This window comes from Rattus norvegicus, chromosome 8 (assembly GCF_021556685.1).
Source record: "Rattus norvegicus strain SHRSP/BbbUtx chromosome 8, alternate assembly SHRSP_T2T, whole genome shotgun sequence".
In the NCBI taxonomy this organism is placed as follows: Eukaryota; Metazoa; Chordata; class Mammalia; order Rodentia; family Muridae; genus Rattus; species Rattus norvegicus.
In genome coordinates, this window is record NC_141541.1 from 88,315,351 (window position 1) to 88,342,366 (window position 27,016).

The 27,016-nt window shown below is 41.2% G+C and overlaps 1 protein-coding gene across 4 annotated transcripts in view; it reads right to left on the reverse strand.

Annotated features, from left to right (window-relative positions):
- Positions 1 to 27,016, reverse strand: part of Col12a1 (collagen type XII alpha 1 chain) — a 117,783-nt gene that overhangs the window by 36,530 nt on the left and 54,237 nt on the right. For all 4 annotated transcript variants that reach the window (NM_013142.1, XM_087560602.1, XM_087560604.1 and 1 more), the window contains 19 exon segments: positions 427 to 566; positions 2,561 to 2,635; positions 3,251 to 3,397; positions 3,546 to 3,662; positions 4,919 to 5,065; positions 7,345 to 7,464; positions 9,139 to 9,268; positions 11,326 to 11,468; positions 12,271 to 12,400; positions 13,521 to 13,663; positions 14,663 to 14,792; positions 15,221 to 15,357; positions 16,537 to 16,666; positions 18,507 to 18,649; positions 19,681 to 19,707; positions 19,814 to 19,946; positions 20,553 to 20,692; positions 23,971 to 24,100; positions 25,538 to 25,674. In NM_013142.1, coding sequence (NP_037274.1) covers positions 427 to 566; positions 2,561 to 2,635; positions 3,251 to 3,397; positions 3,546 to 3,662; positions 4,919 to 5,065; positions 7,345 to 7,464; positions 9,139 to 9,268; positions 11,326 to 11,468; positions 12,271 to 12,400; positions 13,521 to 13,663; positions 14,663 to 14,792; positions 15,221 to 15,357; positions 16,537 to 16,666; positions 18,507 to 18,649; positions 19,681 to 19,707; positions 19,814 to 19,946; positions 20,553 to 20,692; positions 23,971 to 24,100; positions 25,538 to 25,674 — 2,399 coding nt within the window.

The window sequence follows — 27,016 nt, forward strand, 5'->3', positions numbered from 1 at the left end:
ATGCTTCTGGCTGGGATAATGTATGCGATGTAATAACAGAGTAGGCACACACCCTTTCCAACCACTATTCTCATGTTAAGGGCATGACATAACAGCACATTTAATGTGCAGAACTTTGGATGGCCTTTCATAGAATGTGTTTTGTTGGAAGTTTCAAGTAGAACGTTAGAGTTAGAGTCCCCTAAGTTCTCCAACAGGAACATCATCTGGACAAAGAGAAAAGCTAAAGGAATATATATTTTACTATTTGTTTATCCCCAAGCACCAAATTACTTCCCAAAGACAAATGTAATGTACATAGTAAACCATCAAGGTAAAAAGAGAACTTATACTGAAATGACTTTCTACTTTAATAACAAGTGGAAAGAAAACCATAGGAATTACAAATAAAAAAACAGTAGACACTACAAATAATAAAATGTTCACCTGAATCCCAGCAGGGCTGATTTCATCAAAGGCCCCCACAGTATTAAAAATAAATTTTACAACTTTGTTAAAATTGTCATCTCCAATACTCCAAGAGGCATCCGTCAGGAACACAATATCTGCCTTGGCCCCTTTGCATACTGAAAAAAAAAGGAAAATACAAATCTCCTTAATTTTCTCATCATATGACACTGCGTTATTGAAAATCATATAAAACCTTAAAACTCTCAGAATGGCTACACTGGGAACAGCGCCATCTTTGAGCCAGGAAGAAATGTGGCCTCCTCAGCCTAGCCAGGATCATGAACCAGAAATAGTAAGATGACCAGATTTCTCAAATGTACAGGAATGTTGAAAAGGCCTGATCTAAGTGACCCTCAGCTTTAGTTCTGGGAATGCACTGATTAAATTTATTACTCAATGATAGCCTCTTGCCGCATGCAATCCTTCAAGCTGCCTCAAACAATGGATGAAGGGAACCAGCTGAAAAGCATCAATATCAAAATTTAAAAGGTCATCAGCAGGTCAGAGATTTCTAATATAATTATCAAATATTTAGGACAAAAAAAGTTTTCTTTGCTTAGAAATTATAGCATCAGAACCATAAGTAAGGAAAGAAAAGAGATAGGTATCTTTTGTTAGTATTTTGTCTAGGCTCTGCCCCACAATTACCTGGCAACAATCCTCTCTCTCTTGCCTTCTTGCTATTGCTCTGTTCTCTAGTCCTTTACCCTCGCTCTCCCCATTCTCCTCCCCCCTCTCCAAGTGTTCATGGCCAGCCTCTTCTCTCTCTCTCTCTCTCTCTCTCTCTCTCTCTCTCTCTCTCTCTCTCTCTCTTCTCTTCTCTTCTCTTCTCTTCTTTCTCTCTAACACAACATCTTTTTGACTTGACTCATTTTGGACTTGCAACCCAAAAGAACAATTTCTAGGGCAATGTTTAGAAAAACCTGAATTCATCCAAACTTAACATGTACAAATATAACTTCAAGAGCAAACTGGGCTGTGGATCATGATGATAATGTGAATGGAGCCTCAACCACTGCCGTGGCTGCCCCAATCTGGTCATGCGAGTGAGAGTTGGGGATGAGAAGGGTAAGGAGTAGGGTCCATGATTACTGTGTTTTCTGCTTAAGATGTTCTGAACCTGAGACTTCAATAGGAAATAAAGGCTATCTTTTTACAAACCTAGCATGTTTTAAGCCTCAATTCTTTCAACGGTCTAATATGAATAAAGCTCTTATTTTAGTCTCTAAATAATACACTTTAATTTTTTAATTTTAGTTATATAGCACTTTTAATAAGGTTACAACCATCTAAATCCTTATACTATGAAAGAAAAACACTGAAAATTGAAATGTTTTCTAAAAATCAAAGTGTGAAAAAAGAATCAACCAAATCTTTTTGCTTAAAATGGACTTGATGCGACATGAAGTAAAAGAGGAGGAGGAGGAGGAGGTAGAGGAGGAGGGGGGGAGGAGGAGGGGAGGAGGAGAAAGAAGATAAAGAAGAGAAGAGAAGAGAAGGGAAGGGGAGAGGAGAAGAGAAGAGAAGAGAAGAGAAGAGAAGAGAAGAGAAGAGAAGAGAAGAGAAGAGAAGAGAAGAGGCCCTCAAATTACTGAGACAACAGCCTTAATAGTTCTGTCTGTTTTTTACCAGTTCACTGCAACTGACAATCGTGTCTCAGATTTTGATGAATGGAAATATTTTTAGCTTTGTGTAATCTGGGTCTCTTCTCAGTTCAGGAGCCAGGAATTCCAAAGTCAATGGCCTAAGTGATTAGATTTCAGATATAGCCAGAAAGGTTCACAGTGTGTGTTGATGCCAGCAATCAGCAGAGCAAAGAGGCAACAGTGTGACTGTGGAGAAGATGGAAGGTCCCTTTAGAGCTTTTGCTGCAAAACTAAGGAAACAGCCCTAGCTAAAGGCCTGGGTTGGATTAGAACTGACATGATTCACCCCAAAATGTGCCTAGGAAAAGAAAAACAAATAACTGTTCATCTTTGTTTCCTCTGCAAAAACCCTTCAGCAGACATAATATCAGAACATTCTGAGTCGGATGTAAATGGCGTGCACGTGGCATGAGTCTAGGATTCCCCACAGCCTGGTTTTATCTTTTTGTGTTAACGTTACTTACCATCACGGGCAGGTGGGATAGTGGGAGGAGGTGAAGGCGTGGGCGGTTCTGTGGGAGCCTCTGTTGGTTTCACAGCTAGTATTTCAAAGCAACAGTTAGAAAAATATAACACGCACATTGCCTAGCCCACAAGGAAATGGGGCTTTAACCCTTAAAAACAAATCAAGACTTAGAAAGCAGAGGTCCAGCCCATTGACAATAACTAAAGGAGATTCCTTCCTAGCTAGACTGTGCACCCTCAGTCAACTCTCAGATCAATTATGGAGCAGACAACAGAAGTTCAGAGGGAGAACCTACGTCAGAACCATCTCATTCTTCTTCGGCCCTATTCTTAGAATACCATAATAGGGGTTGGAGAGATGACTCAGTCATTAGGAGCACCAGTCGCTCTTCTAGAGAATCAGGGTTCAATGCCCTGCACCCACATGGCAGCTTTACCTGACTGTAAATCCAGTTCTAGGAGAGCCAACACTTTCATACAGACATATATGCAGGCAAAATACCAATACACATAAAATAAGAAGAAACACTGAAGCATTTTAAAATACCACCAATAAAGACAAGCACTACAGACAAAGATCCTGACATAGCCACACACCCTGCTCATCCTATTACTGCTACCCCAGGGGAGAAGACTCGGAAGTCGCCCACACTTGGAACATTCTATGCTCCAGATTCCTCAGAACTTACTCGTCTGTTCTTTGATGGGGACACCCGGCCCCTCGAGATTTGGTGTCTGCACAAAAACAGTAACGCCATACTCAGCCTCCGGGGAGAGGCCAGTGAAGCAGTGACTGGTCTCTGATCCTCTCACTGTTATTTCTTGTCCCCTGGTTCCTGATTGTGACCAGAGGAAAAAACAAGTGTTATCATCCACTGTCTGGGAGGGCATGTTTATATAATGGCTTATAAACACAACGAAATGTGCTTGGCTTCCAGTAAAGATGCTGCTACCACAGGCTCAGGTTGTTTCCTTTTCACATACCATCGGCAGGACTCAGCTTTAGCCTGTAAGAGGTCGCTGCCCGGTGAGGTGACCATTTGACACAGAAGGTGTCCCATCCAACCTGGTAAGTTTTCAGATCTGTCACATTTAAGTACACTACAGAGGAAAGAAAAAAATAGATTCACTATGTGTAGTACAGAAGAAATGCATAGCTTTCACCATAACGTGATGTTCAAGCACACACTGTGGATGAAAAATAAAACAAATGCTTGAAATCTTGCACTGTTACGAGAAACTTACATGAAACATGTCTGAAAATGTGGCAGAGACAAAATCATCCTGCTTCTCCGTTGATGATTTTGTTTTCTTTTTTCCTTGAACAGGGTCGCCCTATATAGCTGCTGTGGCTGTCCTGGAATTCACTATACAGACCAGGCTGGCCTCAAACTCATACAGGTCCACCTACCTCTGCCTCCCACGTGCTGGGATTAAAGGTATGAGCCACCATGCCTGGTTTCCATCAGTGATTTTCAAGGAAAAGAAATTATACAGTCCCTCAAAATTATGAATGTCATTTACAGAAAAAAGTAAAAATATCTGATGTACAAGCTGCTGAATCCTATAAAACTTATCAAAAAAACATGAGGACAACAAAATCTAAGAGACAAATTGCTGAGTCAGTATTTCTATTAGACTATATCAATGAATACAGGTGATATATATATTAACATTCAATGTCAAAAAAACTGCAATAGAATTTTACACAGATAACTATGGGTTAAATGACAATGTATAAGTTTAGTATTTTAAAAATCAAAATATAATATTCTATATCAAATAAAAACCACTTCCTCCAGGGGGGGAGGAGGAATGGGATGAGGAATTGTGGGAGGGCAGACCAGGAGGGAAGTAACAACTGGACCATAAAAAAAATAAAACCAATAAAAATAAATAAATAAATAAAATCAGTTCCTCTTCTTATATACGTGTATAAGTCTACTAAGTTACTTAGATATTTATATAGATGTTGTTAACTGGACACTAAATTGTCTATCTGTGTCAGTGGTTTTCAACCTATGGGTCTCAACCCCTTTGAGGTTGAATGACCCTTTCACAGGGGATGCATATCAGATATCCTGCACATCAGACACCCTTCATATCAGATATTTACATTACCACTTATAACAGTAGCAAAAATTACAGTCATGAATTAGCAATGAAGAAATGCTGGTTGGGGGTCAGCAGGACATGAGGAACTGTATTAAAGTGTCTCAGCCTTAGGGAGACCGAGAGCCACGACCCTTTGTGATGTTGCAGAAGACATGTGCACAGGAGAGAGGGTAAGATTGCGAGAGAACAGCCTGGAAAGTTCTACTACGTTTCTTACAACCACAACATGATGCATAACTCACACGTGGTGCCTTGATCTGTGAGGGGAACGCTGAGTCCAGAGTCATACTGTGCATAAACACTGACATCATAGGTAGTGCTGGGATTGAGGTTGTGTAAAGTGTATGACGTCACTTCTCCAACAAAGGCTTCCATGGGCTCATTGGAACCTTTAAAAACAAAAGGAAGGACACAGAAGGACATAATCACTTGTCTTCGTTTTTGTTCAAAATGAAAGCTATTAACTTGAAAAATCAACTATTAGGATGAGCGCATCAAGTCCAGTCGTCCTTCAGGCTCTTTTCTCATGCCACAGTGGGCAGCGACCAGGAATCTGTAAGCACCAGCTTCACTCCCATCCTCAAAGCACAGCACAGCATGGAGATAAAGTCAGAAACTCATTCTCTCATTTTTTAAAGCCCTAATTAGCCAGCATGGTGCCTTCCACAGACTACAGACTCAATTGACATTTGTTTCCACTGTAGTGATGAGGACATCTATCCTGAACTACATTCCATACTTGTTGTTTACCGTGGATCCTCAGTGATTAAAACCCCTGCACGCTGAAGGTCCTCTGAGTCTGGTATAGGTTCACATTTGCTTTCTCCTGCTTTCTCTCCTTTGCATTGTTCACAGATGCCCTAAGAGATTTGACGCTGATAAAACTTATCAAATTGTTTACTCAAGGTGATGCTGATTTAAGTGAAAATGTCACTGAGGAGCTGAAGCAAGCCTGAATAAACTACAATGCATAAAACCCCGACCTCACGTGGAATAACTGTTTAGTGCAATGAGGAAAGTATAGACATTTATAATGGTTTAATATCCATTATTTCATGATCATCATAACATAGATGACGAGAGAATATCAACATCTTCAATCTGTGTACTTTGTGTACGATGCAAAGCTTTTCTTTTATATAATATTTTTATTAATTATTTGAGAATCTCTCCCAACGTGTTTTGGTCATATTCATTTCCACTCTTTCCCCAACTCCTCCTAAATCTATCCTTATTACCCATCCCTCTCCAAATGGTATCCTCTTTTTGGTTTAGTAGTCCATTAAGTACACTTTATGCTGACTAATGCTCTGGGGTGTGAGGACCATCCACTGGAGAATAGCCACAGATCAGCATTTTCAATTGTAAAGTTTAATGAGAGTCTCGTATGCACCCAGAGTGATAATGATATTTTAGGCTGATGACTTAAAGGCTGTTTCTGGAAATAGTACCTCTAGTACAAAAGGACATAATGTATTTATAGGAGAATCCAATAGTAGGAAGTATAGTCTGATACTATCATATGTTGGGGATTGGTCTGGTACTACTATGTATTCAAATGCTAAATACAGCCTCCCAAGATCTGGTTACCCCTGACGAACAGATCCTCACACACACACCAAGTGACGCCAGGTAGACTTTACTCCCCAATTCAAAACTCTCAGTTAAATAAAGCTGTCAACAGCCAATTACTGGAGGAATAGAGAGAGTAGGGTTTGAGTTACTGTGCTGGGGTGGGGGGCACAGATAAGGACAATGAAGAGAAGGAAAAGGAAAGAGGGACATGGAGAAGATGAAGAGAGCAGGAGGTAGGCTTCCATTAGTCACAATAGGCCAGCAGCAGGTGCTGGAGGGAAACGCCTCTCCAAGATGCCAGATTGCTAAAGCAGAAATAATCTAGAAGATTTCAAACAGCAACTTGGGCAGAGCACAGTTGAGGAAGTGGCCAGAATAATTAGAGAATTAGATTGGGGCTAATCACCCAGTAATTGCGCAGAGCCCAAGATAAATCGTAATTTAAGTCTCATTCATTTAAAGCTAGACTGGGCTAAATATAATCCATAATTAATTTACAATCATATGCAAAAGACTTGTTGAAGTTTGGTCTTTTGCTGTGTATTGTAATGCGAAATACTGCTCCAAAAGACCTAGTTGCCTCCCAGATATGAGAGAATCTGCACATACACAAGTGATTCTATGTAACCGTGCCCCAGTTATCCCTCATTGGTGAATAAAGAAACCTACAAGCCTATAGCTGGGCAGAAAAGTGATAGGTGGAGTTTGGTTTCCCAGGCCTGGGGTCTGAGGAGAGACCACAAGGGTGAAGAGGAGAGAAGCTGGAAAGAGGAGAAGACAGAAGAAGTCATGGGTTAGGTAAGTCATAAAAATATGGCCATGAGGGTTGGTCAATTCAAGTTAAAAGCAGCCCAGACAGAACATGGCAAGTTATAACTCGGGGTTATTGGTGAGGAAGTAGACATAGTAGCAGAGAAGATAGATATCTGCCCAGCTTTAGTGCTGATTAAGGCTTATAAATATAAAAGATGTATGTTATTTATCTGGGAACTAAATGATCAAAGGTGGGGTATAAACCTCCCAATTAAGATTAAATATTTGTCACAATAAAACTTTCCAATATATTCCTGTTATGAAAACCGTGGTTCCTTACCCACTGGCTTGTACACAATTTTATATCCAAGGACTGGTGAGGGTGAAGGGTCCCAGGACACTCGGAACCTTGTGTACCATTCGTCAGAGATGTGCATGTTCTGAGGCGGAAGCAGACCCACTGCAAGGAAACATGGGTACACATCACTGACTTGTCAGGACATTCCCTTGAGAGCAGCTTAATTTTTTAATATCCTGAAATTTTCTTATCCAGAAAATAATTAAAGAGCCATTGTCGTGTTCTAAAAAAAACTTAATAGTTTTGAAAATTCAAACAGCAATTCGAATGGACTCTGGAATAGGTGTTTTTCAGAAGATTCAATAGCATGGTTCTGGGCTGGTGTGTGATCAGGACTAAAGATATTAAGAAAGATCTCGGATCTTTAAATATTGTACATTGCACAGTATTAGAACTAGAAGGCACATTGCAGACTATCTGGTCAGCATCTCATTCCATAAATAAGACGTGGTCTTCACAACAGACCAACAAGACAATGTCTGAAGTAATATTCTTTCCCTAACCCTCCCTGTCCTCCACACAGCCTAGAGTCTCAGTCTGTCAGAAGTTTTGCCACAAATGTATATTCTCTCCCAAAATATGTAACTTGCAAAATCCATAGTATTTTGTGTGTGGTACTCTGCATAGCCACAGAGTTATCCATGGCATTGAAGAAATGACTAATCCAACATGAAAACTTACTTCCATGAGGAAAACTAGACATAGCTTTGGCCCTGCCTACAGAAATCAAAGTTTATTTATCATTTTGGTAAGCACAAAATTCTGAAATACTCCACAGTCCCCAAAAAGTTATCAAGATATATTTTAAGCTTGAGAAAGTGGGAAAGTGAGTTGCTCATCAAGAAACACCTAGAGTCACTAGAATGTCAATAAATAGCACAGATTTCCAAGCTGCAGACATGGAGCTGAATCTACTCCAGTCAGCTTTTCTATTACAAGCATCCCAATGTTGCCTTTCTCAAGTTATCTGATGTTTTCAAGAACATGGAAGCCCAGAAAGACTTTCAGAAAGTGAGTGCATAAAGAGACATAAACCTTGTAACCAAGTAGATTTTCTAAATCAAGGAAGAAAACACAGTGTCTGTGTTTACACAACTGGAACCCAGCCTGCCTTGTGGGAACCAGTGGCTCCCAAGCCTTGGCTACTGTATATCAGAAGAGCCACAGGCCGTATCTCAGGCCAAGGGCATTGGCAGCTCTCGACAAGGCTTCGAGGTAAGCATATTTTTAAAGGCTGTCAAGAAAAAAATAGGTTAGAGAATCTTTAAACCAAACAAAATTGCCACCAGTAAAGATCAAAGGGTGGGCCCATACACTGTTTACTCTCTGTAGATTATCTGAGGCAATAATTTTAATCTACACCTTTAGAAAGATGTCATCATTTTGTTTCTCTATTTCTGCATTACGATTCAAGTGTACCAGAGGATGTCTAGCTAATACCACATTGACTTACACCTACAGCCTCACTTGACACCATGCACACTGTAACATTTCACAGAGTGCACTAAAAAGAAAAAGATAATCTCAAGCAACAGAAAATATTCAGATTCCTGTCACCCTTTTGCTCCTCTGCTTGTACCTTTAAGTGGTTAAGAAATAAATTATGTTCTTGTGTCATCATCTTCACAACGTTCAATGTCTAATGTCGAATATGATGTGTTATCAGTGTAGTATCTGACATACACTGGTAAAGGTAGTGGGTCTCAGTTTTAGTGGTATAGTGACATTAAAAACCTGAGCACTTAAAAGAGCAAATAAATATAAGTCAGCACTGACCAGTCCTCCCGTTTCCAGTTAGATGGCCACCATCTCCATCCTCATAAATGGCAATGACAGTAATTTTATATGGAGTGTCAGGTTGCAGGGGCTGCAGTATTACATTGTTTCTCCTGCCTGGAACTGTGGTCTGTAAGGAAAGTTCAAGTTACCATTCACTTTCAACAAGAGGACCCCCAGATCAGAAGCCCAGGCTGTTTTTATACAGCCCCATAATTAAAAACAGATTCTTCATAATTTGTTTCAAAATGCTCGGGGAAAGGCACATTATCTACCCTGCCTCTACACAGCTTGGGAGAAGAGTTGAAGGCCTCACAGATATTGGCTGAAATCCCAGACCAGCCAGATGCAGTCGTAGGGCTGAGCATCTCTGGAGAGTACAAGCTCTAAAGACAGTAACACAAACAACACTCGGAGCCTATCACTGAGTCGCTGTGTCTGAGTATGTTATCATAGCACGTCACATTTCCAAGCAGAGGACATGCTATGGACCAGGTGTCCGTCAGTCAGGGAAAAAATGGACAGGTTTCCACCCTCAAGAGTATTGGTTTAGTTGATACTAATTATGTGTACTTTGAAAAAGAGGAAATGGAAAATGTACTAAACTCCCTTTTCAAAGACAAATGATCTATGCACTTCCCAACCTCCCTTGTCATGTACAAACACTGTGGCTAAGCCTCCTGGCCTGGGCTCCCATAACTACAAACAGTGAACTGCTAAAAGAAACATTCTCAGAAATCATTTTAGGAACATTTTCCCCAGCATGGAAGAAATAATACTAAACATGAGTAGTGACATTGTTTATCTCGTTTTGATTCTTAAAAATTCTAATTGACAATTACCTGTTTCCTCTTAATAAAAGAGGACTTCAATTAGAGATTGTTGTGCCAAAATCAAGAGGTTGGATATTTCTCCACATGAAAAAGCGTGTGGAAGGAGAACGGTTCAAAAAGGATACAGCAGCGACAGGGCTGCAAACCGCACATCTAACTAGCTTACAGTTACCATTTGAGCCAATCTAGGAGCTTGTCACAGAAATCAATCAATAAATGTCAGTGTCTGCAGTTTTCCAACTATAAGGAAATTCCAAGAAACTTGAAGGGTTAAAGACGGTAGCCCCAAAGTGGAGTGTTTGACTAGCATACACACAAGACCCTGGTTAGTCCCCAGTCCCACAAAAAGGAAGAGGTAAAAGAAGAAAAAGAGAAAGGATGGGGGATGGGGGTGGGGGATGGAGGGATGGGGGATGGAGGGATGGGGATGGAGGGGTGGGGGATGGGGGTGGGGGATGGAGGGATGGGGGATGGAGGGGTGGGGGATGGAAGGATGGGGGATGGAGGGGTGGGGGATGGAAGGATGGGGGATGTAGGGATGGGGATGGAGGGGTGGGGGATGGGGGTGGGGGATGGAGAGATGGGGATGGAGGGATGGGGATGGAGGAGTGGGGGATGGAGGGATGGGGGATGGAGGGATGGGGGATGGAGGGGTGGGGGATGGAGGGGTGGGGGCATGAGGGAAGAGAGATGAATGAACTTGAACTTGTGTCTAGGGGATACAATATTTACACTGCCAACAGTTTAAAGAGATTACCAATGTAAGTCAATGGTAGAGAAATTGTTTCTCATATGCAAAGTCCTGAGTTTCTTAGTGAAAGAATCAAAGAAAGGGATGGGGAAAGGAGGAAGAAATAGAGAAAGTTAACCTATAACCAACTAACAAGAGATTTATACATTCCAAACCAAAAGAGTACAGAAAAAAAGTTCGAGGTTAGAGAAAATGGAGACAAGTACTGAGATACCAAGGGGAGAGCACGCAGAGGAATTGGTCTAGAAGGGTAAGATTGGAATATTCACATCATCAGGACATTAGTTCGGACATTATGGATTAATATGTGGCATATTATAGTAGGACTTTTCAAGTAAGCAAGCAGTTAGAAATGTAGAATAGGACAGTTTTTCCATCAGTCCTTCCAATAGAAACGTCCCCAAGTCACTGCCTCACTATGGAAGTCTCAAGCAGAACTTTCCTGTCGTCCCCACAGCAGAAAAAACTATGTGAGACCTGTCACACAAGATCCAAGAGCTCAGAAGTAACCAATGATGCCTAGTTCTCAGAAAGAAGCTTAATCCCACCCTCCTACCAGGTGAAGTGATTTTTTAAATGCCTATCAATGGGTATTATACGTACATATTCATCAATTGGATCGCCCACGGTAGGAGAATAGATGATCCTGTATTGCTGAACTGGCCCGTCAGCATGGTCCCAGGCTACAGAGAGGCTGTTGGTCGTCTCCCCAAAGACTCGTAGATTTCTTGGTCCACTCCGTGGCACTAAATAAAACACAGTTGGTTTTGCTGCTTGCCTGAGAGCATTTTCCAGGTCAGCTTACAAGAAGCAAGCTTACTGGCGCTGAAGTCACATTCATTATGCTTCCTCCCCTGAGGTACGGTCCACTACCTTCTGTGCTTTTCATGTGACAACACAGCATAACATGCTACCTTTCCGAGATACAGTTATGTACTGAACTTTCAACAAAACAGGGCTACATTTGCACTGAAATATGCAGACTGGGAAAGAAGGAGATAGTTTTAACCACTGTAACCACCTCCACTTAAAGGACAGAAGCTAAGCCTTCACATTGCCAAAGTGCCTGTTTGGCAATAAAACTCATTGCATTAAAAAAGAAGGGGGTCCTGCTAAGACTGAACCCCCAGTGAACTAGACTGTTGGGGGGAGGGCGGCAATGGGGGGAGGGTTGGGAGGGGAACACCCATAAAGAAGGGGAGGGGGAGGGGGATGTTTGCCCGGAAACCAGGAAAGGGAATAACACTCGAAATGTATATAAGAAATACTCAAGTTAATAAAAAAAAGGGGGGGCGGAAGAGGAAAGACTTCTTCCATTTAGACCCCAGATTTTTTTTTAACGTTCAAATAAAATTCATTCAGCACAAAAGGTAGTTGTGGACCCACAGCCTGAGCCTGGAGTGAGAATGTGGAAAATCCCGAACAGAATTACATGCAGAGTCTACACTGCCCTGCACAGAGTCCTTGGAGTCCCTCACCTATCACCCACCACCCACCCCTCCTCACTCAATGACAAGAGATAAAGTGGAAACAGGGTGTTTGCCTCACGTGTTCGGCCCTGGCCAGGGCTGGGATTCCCCTCTCCATCTGAGTAGAGAGCCACGATGTTCACAGAGTAGGGTGTGTCAGGAATCAACCTCTCCAGATGCACCGTGCGGGTATTCCCTGGCACCACAATCTGAAGGGGAGAGAACGTGCCAAATGTTGCCTGACAGCTAACGCTTGCCAGGCCCTCGGTTAGTCAGCACAATAGTATTTGTCAGAAAAGGCTGCGCCCAGGCACGTTCGAAGTCAAGCATGCGTCTCTGCAAGGTCTGCCTCCAGCACATTATGAGACACAGCTACTCTCAGAAATCCCCCCTTGTTTGCTTCGATTATCTCCCATTTACCTTCCTCATAAAGACTCAAACGGAATATCTAGGGTGCGTATTTGCTCACGGTATATCCTAAATGTCATGTACACATGAGAGAAGGGAGCCCATGATAGTGGCAGAGATATTCAGTGTTAAGACAGAAATTTTGGATAAGAGTAAAGTCATTAAGAAAGAAATTTTGCCATAAAGCTATATAAAGGAACATGAAAATCAATGCTACTCTCCAGAATACATTCACTTCTTATCATTTTCTTATCTCTGTTCATCGCTCGCGTTTGCAAAGACTTGTCAGTCCATAAACTTCTTTCCCTTTCAGCATTTTGGGGCCATTATTATTCACACCAAATAGCTTCAGGTTTATATGTTGTTGGCCTACTCTCAGAACAGAACCAGAATTTATCAGGAAGATAGCTGTAAGCCTCTGACCAGACCTCCCCAAATAAGCCTGTTTGCATCTGACCTCAGAAGGTAAACAGCCTGGTCAGCACTTGGAAAAAATACTGAAGAATCCTAAAGAGATTCTACAGTTTGTGAGAGCTAATAAATAAAGGGGTGATGAATATATTTTCATAGCAAAGACGTGTGTAGCTTCTCAATATATCCATTATTGAAAGTTCTAGAAACGGTGTGTGTCCCGTAGCTAATTTGCTTTTTCCCCCAAATTCTTTCTTAAGTGAACTTACAATTACCATATCTGTCATAGCTCGCAAACACAGTTATTTAAATATAATATACTAGCATATGGATGGGTTATAAAAGCTCCCTAAATGCGACTCAAACGTGCAACTCTAATAATCACGAAACCTAGTAGTATACATGAGAGGCAGTGACATAGTTATTGTCCCCCAGTCAGCTGCTGTGGCAGAAGCCACAACAGAATTGACAATGTTCTTTTCCGAGCTCTAATACGACAAAATGACTTACAGATTCTGAGGGTCTTGTCCCAGCCACTGGGGAGTACACAATGCGGTACTGCTGCACTGGCCCTGGGGCAGAGTCCCAGCGGACATCGAGGCTGTTGGGCGTAGGGTTATACACTTGGACATTTCTCGCCAGTCCTCTCACCACTGAGGAAAGGAAAGCCAGTGTCCATTTCTCATGTCTGTTTATACATGTCAAGCTTTTCATCACTGTTTCACAAGTTACACTCTCCGTACTGGGATAAAGTCCTATCCACTTCATACTTCTGGTTACACACAAAAGCACATGAAAACTCTCCAAATGCAAATCAGACAAAGTTAGCCTTTCTTTGCCCAGTCAATGTTGTTTTCAATAAAAGACAGTGAGCATGAGCAACAGGACTGGGCTGGCTATACAGGAACACGGGACGAGGAGGAGGAACAGAAGAGTTAGGTTCCCAGTATAACTAATGGAGCCAGAGATTGCTTTTATAGGCTGCCTTCTAACCAACAGAAAGGAATAGATTCAGTCAGCTACTTTCAGTCATTCATTCTCTCACTCATTCATTCCTCCTTATTCAACACTAGCTGTGGAATATCTTCTATGATTAAAAAAGAAAAGATAAATGAAGAGACAAGTCAGTTCTCAATTATCTTCCATCAATAAAATTTAGAAAATTAAATCGGCTTACTAACCCAAAACTCTAGCTTAACCAACAGCATCACTTCTCTAGACCCCTGATTGTACCCTGGAGGAAACTTCCCATGCTTCATCCCCTTCGACCAGCCACAGGTATGCCTTAAAAGTCATAAAGTGCTAAATGTGCACAAGAGACTAAGCAGTATCCAGAGAGGCCGGCTAAAGTATTTAAACTGGTTTGACAACATTGATAGTAGATAAAAGCAAGTAACACCAAACGCATTTCAGCAGCAAACCAGAGAAATGCACGACCAAGTAATAACGCGAACAGGTTTCCGCAACCTACCCTATAAAATCAATGACAAGACACAACAGGTTGAGTTTTGAAAACTGAGCTGTGGGTCATTTTGATATTTTTAATCTTCTCATTCTGACTTTTTTTCTAATAGTCTTCATTGCTCAATGTGCTCTTTAGAGTGGGGATTGATGTCTATGATGGGAAGTCCATTCTCCTGCTTTGTACTCACGTGTCCTTCCAGTATCTGATGTGCGCCCGCCGTCACCTTCTGCATAGACAGGAACCACTGTGACAGTGTATGGAGTATCTGGCTGCAGGTTCCTAAGAATGGCATAGTTGGTATTCCCAGGGATTGGTACCTAAAAGTTTAATAAGACACAGAGCAGAGTATTGAATTTGAAACTAGTAAAGGAGCTAATCCTTCAAATAATAGAATACCAACTAAAAGCATTGCCCAATGAAATTACAAGAAGTTTATGACGTCTCTGCATACATTGTCTCCCTTTATCTCCTGGTCCCACCCAGCACCCAGCCCACTCTTTCCCCACTCCCTAGGCTCCAAAACATCAAGTATGAGTCCTCTACCAAGTCCTTCACATTAATACAAATTCTTCACCTTTAAACAACTTACTTCTTTCTATTTCCATTTTAAACCAATCTCCTGAAGTTTAAACAGGCTAGTATTTTCCATTTAGGAGTGAGTTCAAGGGCTACCTGGTCTACACAGCAAGTTCTAGGACATCCAGAGCTACATAGAAAAACCCTGTCTCAAAAAAATAATAATTACCAGTTCTTCTGGACCACCGGCTGGGGCATAGAAGAGTTTGTACTGGCGAGGATTGCCTTCTGCATGGTCCCAGCGAACACTCAAAGTGCTGGTAGATGGGTCATACACTCTCAAATTCCTCACGGTATTCAGAGGTTCTGGAATTCACAGGAAGTACACTCTTGTGATGCTCTAATAGCAACTATATCTAAAACACGAGTTAAGCAATATCTTCAAGTCACCTAGAACATAGCAGAGTCTCCACAGATGTTTGTTGAAGTAATTATTAAACAAATAAAAGATTTGCACTTCTGTGACACACGTCTCATCTATCTGTAGGACATTATGGGTCCCTGAACTTTTTGTTTTTAATCCTGCTAGATAATGACATCTTTTGCTCACATAAATAAAAACATTACTACAAGCACGGACATTAAAATGAATAGCTACCATCTTAAAAGATTCGTCCTTGGCTCAGGGAACATCATGGAAGAGGAGACAGAAAGACTATAAGAGCCAGAATATTCAGAAGACTTCAGTAAAACAGTCTCTCCTAAAAATAGCTGCATAAACAAGACTAGAACAGTAGCAACACCAATGGTCAAGTTGACAGGGAATGAGGACTTTTTCATGGGGGTCCTACCCTTAGACAAAGAACTACAAGCAATGAACAACTTCTGAGAGGAGCATTAGCCTCTCTCAGGGATAAGCCCCCTTATTGCTTAGTCAATGCAAAGGGGCCAGTCTTGAAACCATAGACACACAAACAACAAAAACAGACTCTGCTGGTTGTATTTATATACATCTACACACACACACACACACACACACACACACACTCAAAGAAAAAGAAGCTATTGCCAGGCATGGTGGTACGTGCTTTTAATCCCAGCACTTAAGAGGAGAGGTATTCAGATAGATATCTGTGAGTTCAAGGCCAGCCTAGTCTACATTATGATTTCAAGGGCAGCCAGGTTTATATAGACAGAATGTTTGAAAAAAAACAAAAAGGAAAAGGAAAGTGAGGAAGAGAGGGAAGAAAGGAAGGAAGGAAGGAAGAAAGGAAGGAAGGAAGGAAGGAAGGAAGGAAGGAAGGAAGAGAAGGAGGGAGGCCTGAAAGTGGAGTAGGGAGTCATAGGAGGAGTTTGAGGCAGGGTAGCTGGTGGGCAGGGCTAGAAGGAAAAAAAGAAAGGGAACAAGAAATGATGTAATTCTATATCAATTAAAAATGTTCTTAATTTTTTTTAATTTAGAAAAGATCTGTAAGACATTGTTTCCTCTGTGATTTGGTTCCATGGTGGTAATTAAGAGGCGGCAGAGACTCTGGTCTCACTTACTAGTTTTGCCCCTTCCAGTCATCCGGCCACCTTCACCATCAGGATACTGGGATGACACGGTGATGGTGTACGGACTGTCGGGCTTCAGTTTCTGCAGGACCACGCTGTTCTGCCGTCCTCCTACTGTGGTCTTGAGGAAAACACTTCTTGGTAAGCATCAGCCTTATACTTTCCAAGTCACCAATTTATTCTTTCTCTGAGGAAACTATGTGAGACACTTGCCAAGTTCTGGAGCCATGTCCTACAGTGAAGGCTTAAAATATATCTCATAGCAGAATTTTATGTGTAGAGTATGTGTCTCGAGTCATGAAAAGGATTCCAAGCTTTAAACTGGAGCTCAAAAAGATATTTCAACTTGCTAGCCGCCAGCGCTGCGAAATTTTATCCAAAACACATTTCATAGAACTCTTCCCAAAAACAAGGCATTAATCATAAGTAAGCTACAAAGGGTCTTTTAAACACCAAAAAAACTGTAATTTTACAGGCTCCACACCATTCAGTATTATTCTTGCTATTTTACAGATGTTTTTTATTTATTTTAGAAACACATTTAAATGGTTGGGCTGAGGATGTAAAGCTCTTGGTGTTTCCCCCAAATACTGCCACTCTTAACAGCATTGGCTATGTGGACCACGTGACCAGATCCCTCGCCAAGCCACACTCGGGCAGGGGTTCCCAGTGATCTCCAAGATACCAGCCTTGAGGTATGAACATCTCAATTTCCTCCAGTTATGGAGTCTGAAGTTTTTAATTCGTTGCTCAAGGCCACCTTGCTATCTTGTTGAAAGAAAATTTGTACGATTTGTTAACAGCCTACTGAATTCAGATGTTTATGCCATAGTAATTAAAGTCACATGAAAATGGCACGCAAATGGTGCACTGTCCATGGGGAGTGCTCATGGAAAGGTCTGGATGAATTACCACTAACAGATGTTTCCAAGTTAGCACCCATTCACTCAAACGATCAGAGTTCCAGGGGCTTGGGGGGGAACCTTCATGGATCATCTTCAGTTTGAATCAACTGAGTTACAATGGCTCATTTTAAACCATCTACTCTCCAAAAGAGCTCAGGATTGGCAAAAGCTATGTTTGGGAAACTTTTGATATGTAACAGGTTGGAAGGGCTTAGTTAGGAGAGACCTAATATTATAAGGAAGGAAATGGGTGTCTACTTATATCTCCCTTCCAACTTTCCAAAGTAAGCACAGAGTGAGTGATTTGGTGCTTTGAGTATTTCAGAGACTGCCATTCCAGGGGGATTGGGGCATTTGTGGTCCAGCTAAGTTCATTTGCCAGGCGAGAGCAGTGGCCTTTTCCTACATGCATTTATCCACTGCCAACCTCAGTTCTGCAAACCTTCGAAACTGGTGAGAGAGATGATCCCCTTGCTTGAGCTCAACACATTTAACATTGAAAATTCAAGCCTTGTCTCTCTGTGAGGTTATAGAAGAAAATAATATAACCCATACCCTGCCCCCTAAAAAGGCCAGCAAAGTTCTAGAGCTCATCAAAAAAGACATTTGACAGTGAATCTGAAAACATAACCCTGTCTGTTTAAAAACTGTGATGCTTCTAGACTTAGGATAAAGTGCACCTCATAAAAGGCTAAGCTGGTGGGATCCCAGACGAGCCACTAAGTTAAACAAGGGGAACATGCAAAGGCTCTATTAAATAAGAGAGGGCTGGGATAGCAAAAGTGACAGTTCAGCTCACAAAGGTTTTAGACACCATCATGCAAATTGGGCACATGACTGATGTGTAGTTACTATGAAGAATAACTATCAGGTCCCACCAGAGCATCCTGTATCTCCATCATGCACTCCAGAGGGGGAGCCGGCTAAATTCAAATGATTCTATCCAATAGAGGGAATCCCACATTCCCTAACAACGTAGATATTGTAAACACTCCAGGGAGTTGAAGAGCAGCAGGCAGAGCATACCCACATTACACATTTTCCAAAACAAATTACCGTTTGCTCATTGCCTTCTCCAGTTGAAGGCTGATAGGTGATTCTGTATTTTTGCACACGACCACTAGCAGGGTCCCACTTAACAGTCAAACTGTTAGATGTGGCATTGTACACCTGCAGGTTCCGTGGACCACTTTTTGGAGCTGAAAGAAGATGGTTGAGAACATATTGAGCACATAGAACAATCCCCCCACCTTCTGCTAAAACACAAGAGCAAACAAACCAACAAAATCTGTGTGATTCCCAGGGACACTGAGAGTGCTATGTACCACTGGGTAACCAATAATAAGGTCATTGAATATTAAATGGTTATTCAGTACTGAATGGATGTGTTACCCCAAGCTTTGTTCTCCTAAATAGTGAAGCCCCGATGCTTGCTTGAACTTGCAAATGGGGCTTTTGAGGTTGATGTCATGAAAGTGGGTCCCTCGAGGGAGATTAGTCCTTATAATTGAAGGTGGGAGAGAGAGCTCACTTTCTCTCTGCCATACACCAGCACAATGAGATGAATACAGATCCCTGCCCCAGAGCAGAACTGGCTGCCTTTATATCTTGATCTTGGACTTACTATTTTCCAGACATTTTCTAGTGGTACCGGAGACTGGAGGTAACGCTTACAGATGCCGGGCCAGTGCTCGTTACTTTATGTGTTACTTTATGTGTTCATTCGATTATTTATGGTGGAACACGCCCCTGCCACATATGTGTGGTGACCAGAGGACCATTTGGAGGAGTCAATTCTCTCCTTCGACTCTGCAGCTTGAACTAAGGCTATCATGGTTGGTGACAAACACCCTGGCCTGCTGACTCATCTTGATCACCCTTTTTTGTTGTTGTTGTTGTTGTTTTTCTATTGTAAATCAGGATCTCACTAAATTGACCAAATTGGCCTTGAACACATGATCCTCCTCAGCTTCCCAAGCGACAGGAATTACAGGCCTGTAGCACCAAGTCTTTGCTGCTTATGCCGTCCCGTGGATTGTTACAGAAGCACAAGCTGACTCGTACACTCTTCTAAAGGTAACAGAAAAAGCAAGTGTCTCTAGAAAGGTGACTTCTGGAAAAGGCAAACCTTGCTATTAAAATGAAGAAGGCCTGTTCGCAATGAATTCGATGGCCTTATTTGTTAATTAAACATTGTTCATTCATACAATCCAACAGGTTAATTTTTTACCTTGTGTCGTTAAGGGTATCAGACGCACTGAAAGAAAACAGAATTAGTAAAACATTAGTGATGCAGCTGCAGCTCCGTGTTTTAACATTTAATTTTGAATAATCGAGATCCTAGTTGAAAGTTTAACACCTACATGTGCGCTCGCTGCCACTCAGGTCCTCGCTTTCAGACTCATCGGGATAAATGGCAGTGATGGAGACATCATACAGAGTGTTGGGGTCCAGATTTTCAAACAGCAAGGTATTTTCATCTCCATTTAAGATGGTCTTAGACAAAGAGGAAAAAAAATCACATGCATACTAAATTAATACCATTCAGATCATGCATACACATGACATTGTGCTGACATCTTCAGGGGACTATTCCTCTGCACCATTAGAGGAGCATGAGCCCAAAACCACTTGTCAAAGATGACTTATCTGTAATGGTATGTAGTGCTTTGAAAAAGAAATGGCTGCCGTAGACTCGGGCATTTGAATACTCAGTCCTCAGTGGATGGTGCTGTTTGGAGAGGCCAAAGGGAGGTGTGGCCTTGCTAGAGGAAGTACAACCCTGGAGGCGGGCTTTAAGAGCTTACGACCTTGCTCCAATTCTAATTTGCTCCTAGCTTGCAGTTGAGGACATGATTCCCCAACTTCCTGCTCTGGCCGCCACGTCTGCCTGCTACCTGGGTCCCCTCACCATAATGTACTCTTGTCCCTCTGGAACTCTAAGCCCAAATCAGCTCTTCCTTGAGTTGCCTAGACCATGGTGCTTTCTCACAACAGAAAGTCACTGATACACAGAAATAAGCTGTATTTCAGCTGGGCTTTCCTTTAAACAAATGGAGAGAGAATGGGACAGAAGGGAGAGACGGAGAGAGCTAACATTACCTCCAGCTTATCTGGGTTTCCGACAGGTGCCCAGGTTATTCTGTAGAGAGACACATCTGAAGCACCGTGATCCCAGGTTCCCCTAAAACTCTCCGGAGTTACTTCAGTAAACTGTAGGTTGGTTGGGGCTGGAACAGGCCCTATCATAAGGAAAGGCAAAAGTATGTGTTTCAATGGGAACTACAAACTCCATTTAATATAATTAAAATGTTTTATTTTAAAGGATATGGTTAAAAAAACTGCCAAAATACATAGCATTCGAATGAAATATTTTACCAGTTTAGCTCATTTGAAAAGCAACACAGGACAAGCAGTGTAAGGTTATAATGCATAGGTTACTAAAATAAGTAAAATGCATAGGCCTACTAAGATGATGATCTTTTTAAAGTACTGTTTGGTAATACTCTTCCCGAACTTTTTGTATACCAATACTTTAAGGATCTGGTGTAGCAGAAATGTACAAAGTACAAACTGTATATATGCAGCTGGACAGTTCATGGTCCTCACCCAGTCTGTTAGTGACCCCAGAGATTCAAGCATTCCCATTAAGAGGAATAGCATCTTAAAGACAGTACAACAAATACCATTAAAATCCAGTATATTATTGAGACATATTTAAAAAAACGATATTTCTCTAAATGAGAAAACATGGGTGGATTTCTAGATGGATATCACCAACCAAAAATAAACCAGAGCAGATAAGCTTAAACAGACCTATAAACAACAATATTGAAACCACGATTTTAAAAAATAGTAAAACATCCAATTATGTTGGAAGGAGTATTAATACATGGTGGGGCAGGTCCTACAGGAGTTGGAGGGAAGAGATGGAGAGTGGTATGATCGAAATAAATTGTATTCATCTGTGAATGGCTCAAAGAATAAACAAAATATTTTTCTATAAAATATTCCAGTCCGGGCATAATGGCACACACCTTAAATTCCAACACTGGGTAGGCAGAGACAAGCAGATATCTATGAGTTTCAGGACAGTCTGATCTACGTAGGAAGACCCAGTCTCAAAAACAAATTCCAGGCCCAGACCTATTCACTGCTGAAGTTTACCAGAGCAAGAAATAAGAAACCAAACAAAAATCATGAACACCAATGATTTTTTTTAAATGTTCCATAAAAAAGAAGATGAATAAATGCTACCAAACTCTTTTAACAAAGTCGGTATTACCCTGATCACAAAACTAATAAATCACAAAAACAAAATTATATGGAAATCTTCCTGATGAACATAGATGCAAAACTTATCCAAAAAAAGCCACTTAAAAATAAAGAACGCATGAAAAAGATCATTGGCATGATTAACTTGGCTTTATCCCAGGTAGCCAAGGATGTAAACGACCTCTAAAAGGAAAACGTTGAAAGGCTGAAGAAAGAAATAAGACAGTAGAACAGGAAAAGAACTCTCATATTCACGCACTCAAGGACTTAACATTGGGAAAATGGCTCTCTTACCTAAAGTAATCTAAAACTTTGACAGAATCTCAGCCAAACGTCCAGTGACATTCTTCATAGAAGTAGAAAACAATGCCCATAGAACAAAAAACCAAAAGCAAAAGTCCTGAGCACAAAGAACAACACTGGAGGCTGCATCATAGAGGGCCTCAAACTATGTCACAGAGCCATAATAGGAAGAACGGCATGGTGCTGACTCAAAATGCATATTTCAATGGAATAGAGGACCAAGACATAAATATATGCAGCTTCACCAATTTGAATTTTTGACCAAAACATCAAAAATAATATACACGAAGGCAAAGACAATGTACTCAACATAGAGTGCTAAATCACATATAGAAGAATGAAAGTAAATCCCTGTTTCTTACCCTGGAAAAAAATCAACCCAAAACGAATCGAATGCCTTAATGTAAGATCTGAAAGTGTTAAATAAGAGTAGAGAAAACACTTCGAGATATCAGACATAAGTAAGGACTGTCTAAAACAGGATTAGAGTTGCTCTGGAAGGAATGACAATTGACAAAGGAGGCCACCACTCCTGAACTCTCGTCATCAATCTGGTCCCTATGTGCTGGTTCTCAAAACTGACCGTACAAGAGTATACACAGTCATCGGAAGTTTGTTCTAGGATTGGAGCGAAAGCGATCATGGAAATAGAGAGTGGTACCACGTTCACCACACAGCTCAAGACAACAGCTGTTCAGGATGCCGGTCAGATCTACCTAAGATTCGAAAGCACGCATTGAAAGTCTTAATCTCATTACTGGATTATCTGTTTCCTGACATTCCTCTCCTTTCATCTGTTGTATACACAGAGCGGTTGACTCACAGCAGCGTCTTCCTCTCTGTGATTTGTAGCAAATAAGAACTGACAGCAAGGGAACAAACTGGGTACAAGAGGTCCCATCACAGTGAAGTTTAAGAGAGAGAGAAACGCATGAGCCTGAAGTAAGGAATGGGTTGTCATGTGGACAATACCCTGACCAAATACAGACAAGCTGGCACCAACAAAGCAGATGCTGAGTTGGGTCTGGGTTAATAGCCCGCCCTCCTATTATAGCAGAGGCAAAGGTTTTAGACTCTGGCTTCTGCAAACGTTCCAGACCTTGGTGCTGATCCCACCAGTAGATGACACATGAGGTCCAGAAAGCTATTGGGATTCTCTAGACAAGTGCTGTCCTGTGGGAGCCACTAGCCACGTGTGACTATTGAAAAGCTATGTGGCTAGTGTACACTAAGATGCATTGTGAATACAAGTGTGATAACTATTTCCAGGAAGACGGAAACACCTTATTATAATTATGCTGAAGTGTTAAAGTGATAAATGTCATCATTTTACCATTTGTGGTTTAAATAAAATCATTTATTAATTTTATGTGTCACTTTATCTTTTTTAAATGCAGATTTTTAATTACATACATCTGAAGCTCCTGTTGTTAGTTTTGGATATCGCTGACTGTCGTCTTTCATTTTTAATCAATATTGTGATCAGGTTATTATAAATTGGGCACTTGATTAGATCACTATACACTCTTGCACTGAGTTAAGTAACTAAATCACGGGAGTAGAGATAACAAAGTAAAATCACTATGAAAGGGACAGCAAGTCTCTGTGTCATGCTGCCCCTGAGGCCACCTCTCCCCTTCTGGGATCTGACTACACATTCTGAGTCCCACTCACCTACTTGGTCTTCCTTTCATGACCTTGGGGCTTTCCATTAACCTTTTATTTTGACAGCTAAGTTGTGAACTGCAGAAGGGAAAGATGCTTATAGGTACTGCTTATCCTGATAGCCTCTTACAAAAGGCAAAACTAAGAGAAAATAATCTACAGACCCTAGCATCATCAATGCTGCCAAAGAACATTGAAAACCAAATGTCTTGGTAAGTAGAGATTTGCAAGCATGTTAAGTATTCCCAACGTATCCATAAAACAGGGAGCAACTCACGGGTTGTCTCATGAGCAGTCGCCGGGGGAGATGTGCCCTCATCATACACTGCGGAAACGCTCACTGTGTACTGGGTTTGAGAGGAGAGGTCTTTGAGGGTAGTGCTGGTCCTTGATCTGTCCACCTCCACCTGCAACAGGAAGGAATCAGTGGGGGCCTCTTAGAAAGGATTTTCTCTGGCCTCTCCTCTGCTGCTTACTAGAGCTCTCAGCAGAAAACCACAAGGAGCATGTCACCCATAGAGCAGGACTTTTCACTTTGCATAAGAATCCAGAAAACGGGCACAACTTAAATGTTTCCAAAGTAGGAACAATGTATGTCCTGGAAACATAATGATCTGATTTTCAGGCAAGCAGTGACTGCCGGTGGCTTCAATCAAACAAACCATTTTTATCGTTGTTTTATTATTCAGAAATGATCTTCTCTACAAATCTCATTTCTTATACTTAAGATCTCTGTGAGACTCATTGACCACTAACTCCGTTTGAAATGAAAGATGTGTTCAGACATATAAAATAACTTTGGTTCGATATATAAATGACAAATATATACAAAATATATATATATGAAAAGTTGGTTTCAAAAAAAATATGCAGGGCTTGGGGATTTAGCTCAGTGGTAGAGCGCTTGCCTAGCAACCACAAGGCCCTGGGTTCGGTCCCCAGCTCCAAAAAAAAAAAAAAAAATGCCTCTGGAATTCTGGCATTAAAATTTCCTCAAGAGCACCCCCCTTTTTTTTTATTTAGTCACTTTATATCCCACTCACTGCCCCCTCCCAGTCACCCCCTCACACGCTCCTTTCTCCCTCCTGCTCCCCCTCCCCTTCTCTGAGCAGGTGGGGGTCCCCCTGGGTAACCCCCTTTACCCTGACACTTCAAGTCTCTGTAAGGCTAGGCTCTTCCTCTCCCACTGAGGCCAGACAAAGGAGCCCACCTAGAAGAACATATCCCATGTACAGATAACAGCTTTTAGGGTACCTCTGGAAGAGCACCCAAATTTTAAACCGATCTTCCTAAAAACCTCCTTCATTTTGTTTCCATTTTCAGTCACACTGAAACATAAAAAGTTGTGTACCCCAATATCACCTCAAAAAGATCAATCTGAAAGGCACAGTCCTCTAACAGCTTGTTCCTCCTTTCTCCCTGACCTGCCCAACTGACCATGTTACCATTATCTAACACATTCCCCTTCCTCTCCCCAACCCCCGAATCTTCTCACTACCTTGTATTTTTAGAACATTTGGCACTTTTAGTCATTTATAGACTAGAGAGTACCATATAAGGCAACTAGATGAGAAGAAAATACCTCATGGATTCTATAACTCTTTATCTACTGAGGGATGATATTTTTGAGATTAAAATCACACAGCAGAACATTTCCAAACTAAATCTAACACAGTCCAAATTATTACTGATTTTCAAAAAATGTTTTGACTGCACAAGTTTTCTGCCTTTCATTAACAAAGTGACAAATAATCAAAACACACTATCATCTACCCTAGATAAGGTTATTTTATTAAGCCTCACAAGAAAACAACACTTTCCACCCTTTCTCATTTCCAACCTACCTCTTTGAACTCCTCTTCTGGAGTTTTATATCTAACAGTGTATTTGCGAACTTTTCCAAGCACAGGCTCCCAGATGACATTCATGGTACTGTGGGTCACATCTCTGATTTTCACATCCTGGGGTCTGGGTAAGGGCACTAAAGAAGCACAAGACATTAGAACAAGATGTGGGTCACCAGAGTGTCTTCAGTATCTGCACAAGCTTTTTGGGAAGAAAACTTAAAGGTATGTAGCTAAACAATTTTCTTTTGATGTTTTTTGTTTGTTTGAGTTTTGTTTTTTAGAACCAGGGTTTCTTTGTGCAGCCCTGGTTGTCCTAGAACTCACTCTGTAGACCTGTTCTTAAACTCAGGGATTCACTTGCATCTGCCTCCCAAGTGCTGGAATTTATGCATGTGACACCATACCCAATTTGATTTTGAAATGGAAATACCATTTTTTTCCAGACAGAGTTGCTTTATTCTGTAGAAGGCCTTTTAGAGATAGGATATATGCTTTTATTACACTGCTGACTTCTTGTTTACATGATAATCTCCCAGTCCATTTAAACTACTTGTTACTCAGCCATAAATGATGTCTTTAGTAATTTATATGTCTTCAGATATTTAAATAAGTTAATATTGAAAAGGAAGTCTATCAAGGCGTGCTCCCTCAAGAATGTTATAGGAAATCCCTTAATAACTTTTCAGAACTTGACAGTAAGACTCCTGAAGATACCACATACATGAAGAAAGCAAGCTGGTACTGACCTAGAAACTGCATCCCAGTGATTAGTTTCATGGTGGTATAGAGTTATATACACCATCAGAGGGGGAAAGTAATCATCATTCTTACACTACTGTGAACCCTGAGTGGCCTGGCAACATATGCTTACTGATAAAATAGTGGCACACATGTCATGGGAGTAACCAACCACTTTCTGATTTGATTTAAGTCCTGCTCCATAAGATGAAATGTATACTTATCACAATTATCAAAGTCAACAACCTGTGACTGTGGAGGCCAGAAGCCATAGAGGAGGACTTACTATTATTAGTCTAATAAATAAATATTAAATCAATTCCTGAAAACATCATTTTGTCCATAAATTAATGCATCTCTGGACCATCACCAGAGAAGTTTCTTATCACAGTAGATGGTGATTAACATGGAGACTTACAACTGGTCAAGGTGTAAAGAGAAGATTATAAAGGTTCAGCCCTAAATAGAACATCTATATAACAACCCAAAGCTCAGAAATCATTTCAGAAGTACGGGACAAAATATTTTAAGAGCTAGATATGGTAGACAACTACAAGGTCACAGTATTCTCCAAAGTCAACAGAACATTTGCACATGTAAACTCACCAGAATTGGGAAAGCATGCATACAAGCTCAAGCCACACAAAACCTAGCATGGAGATTGGAGGTAGGCATGAAGTCCCATCCCTGCTGAATAGCCGTTGGCAACTGATACCTTCTAGTAAAGAGTGTGTATCA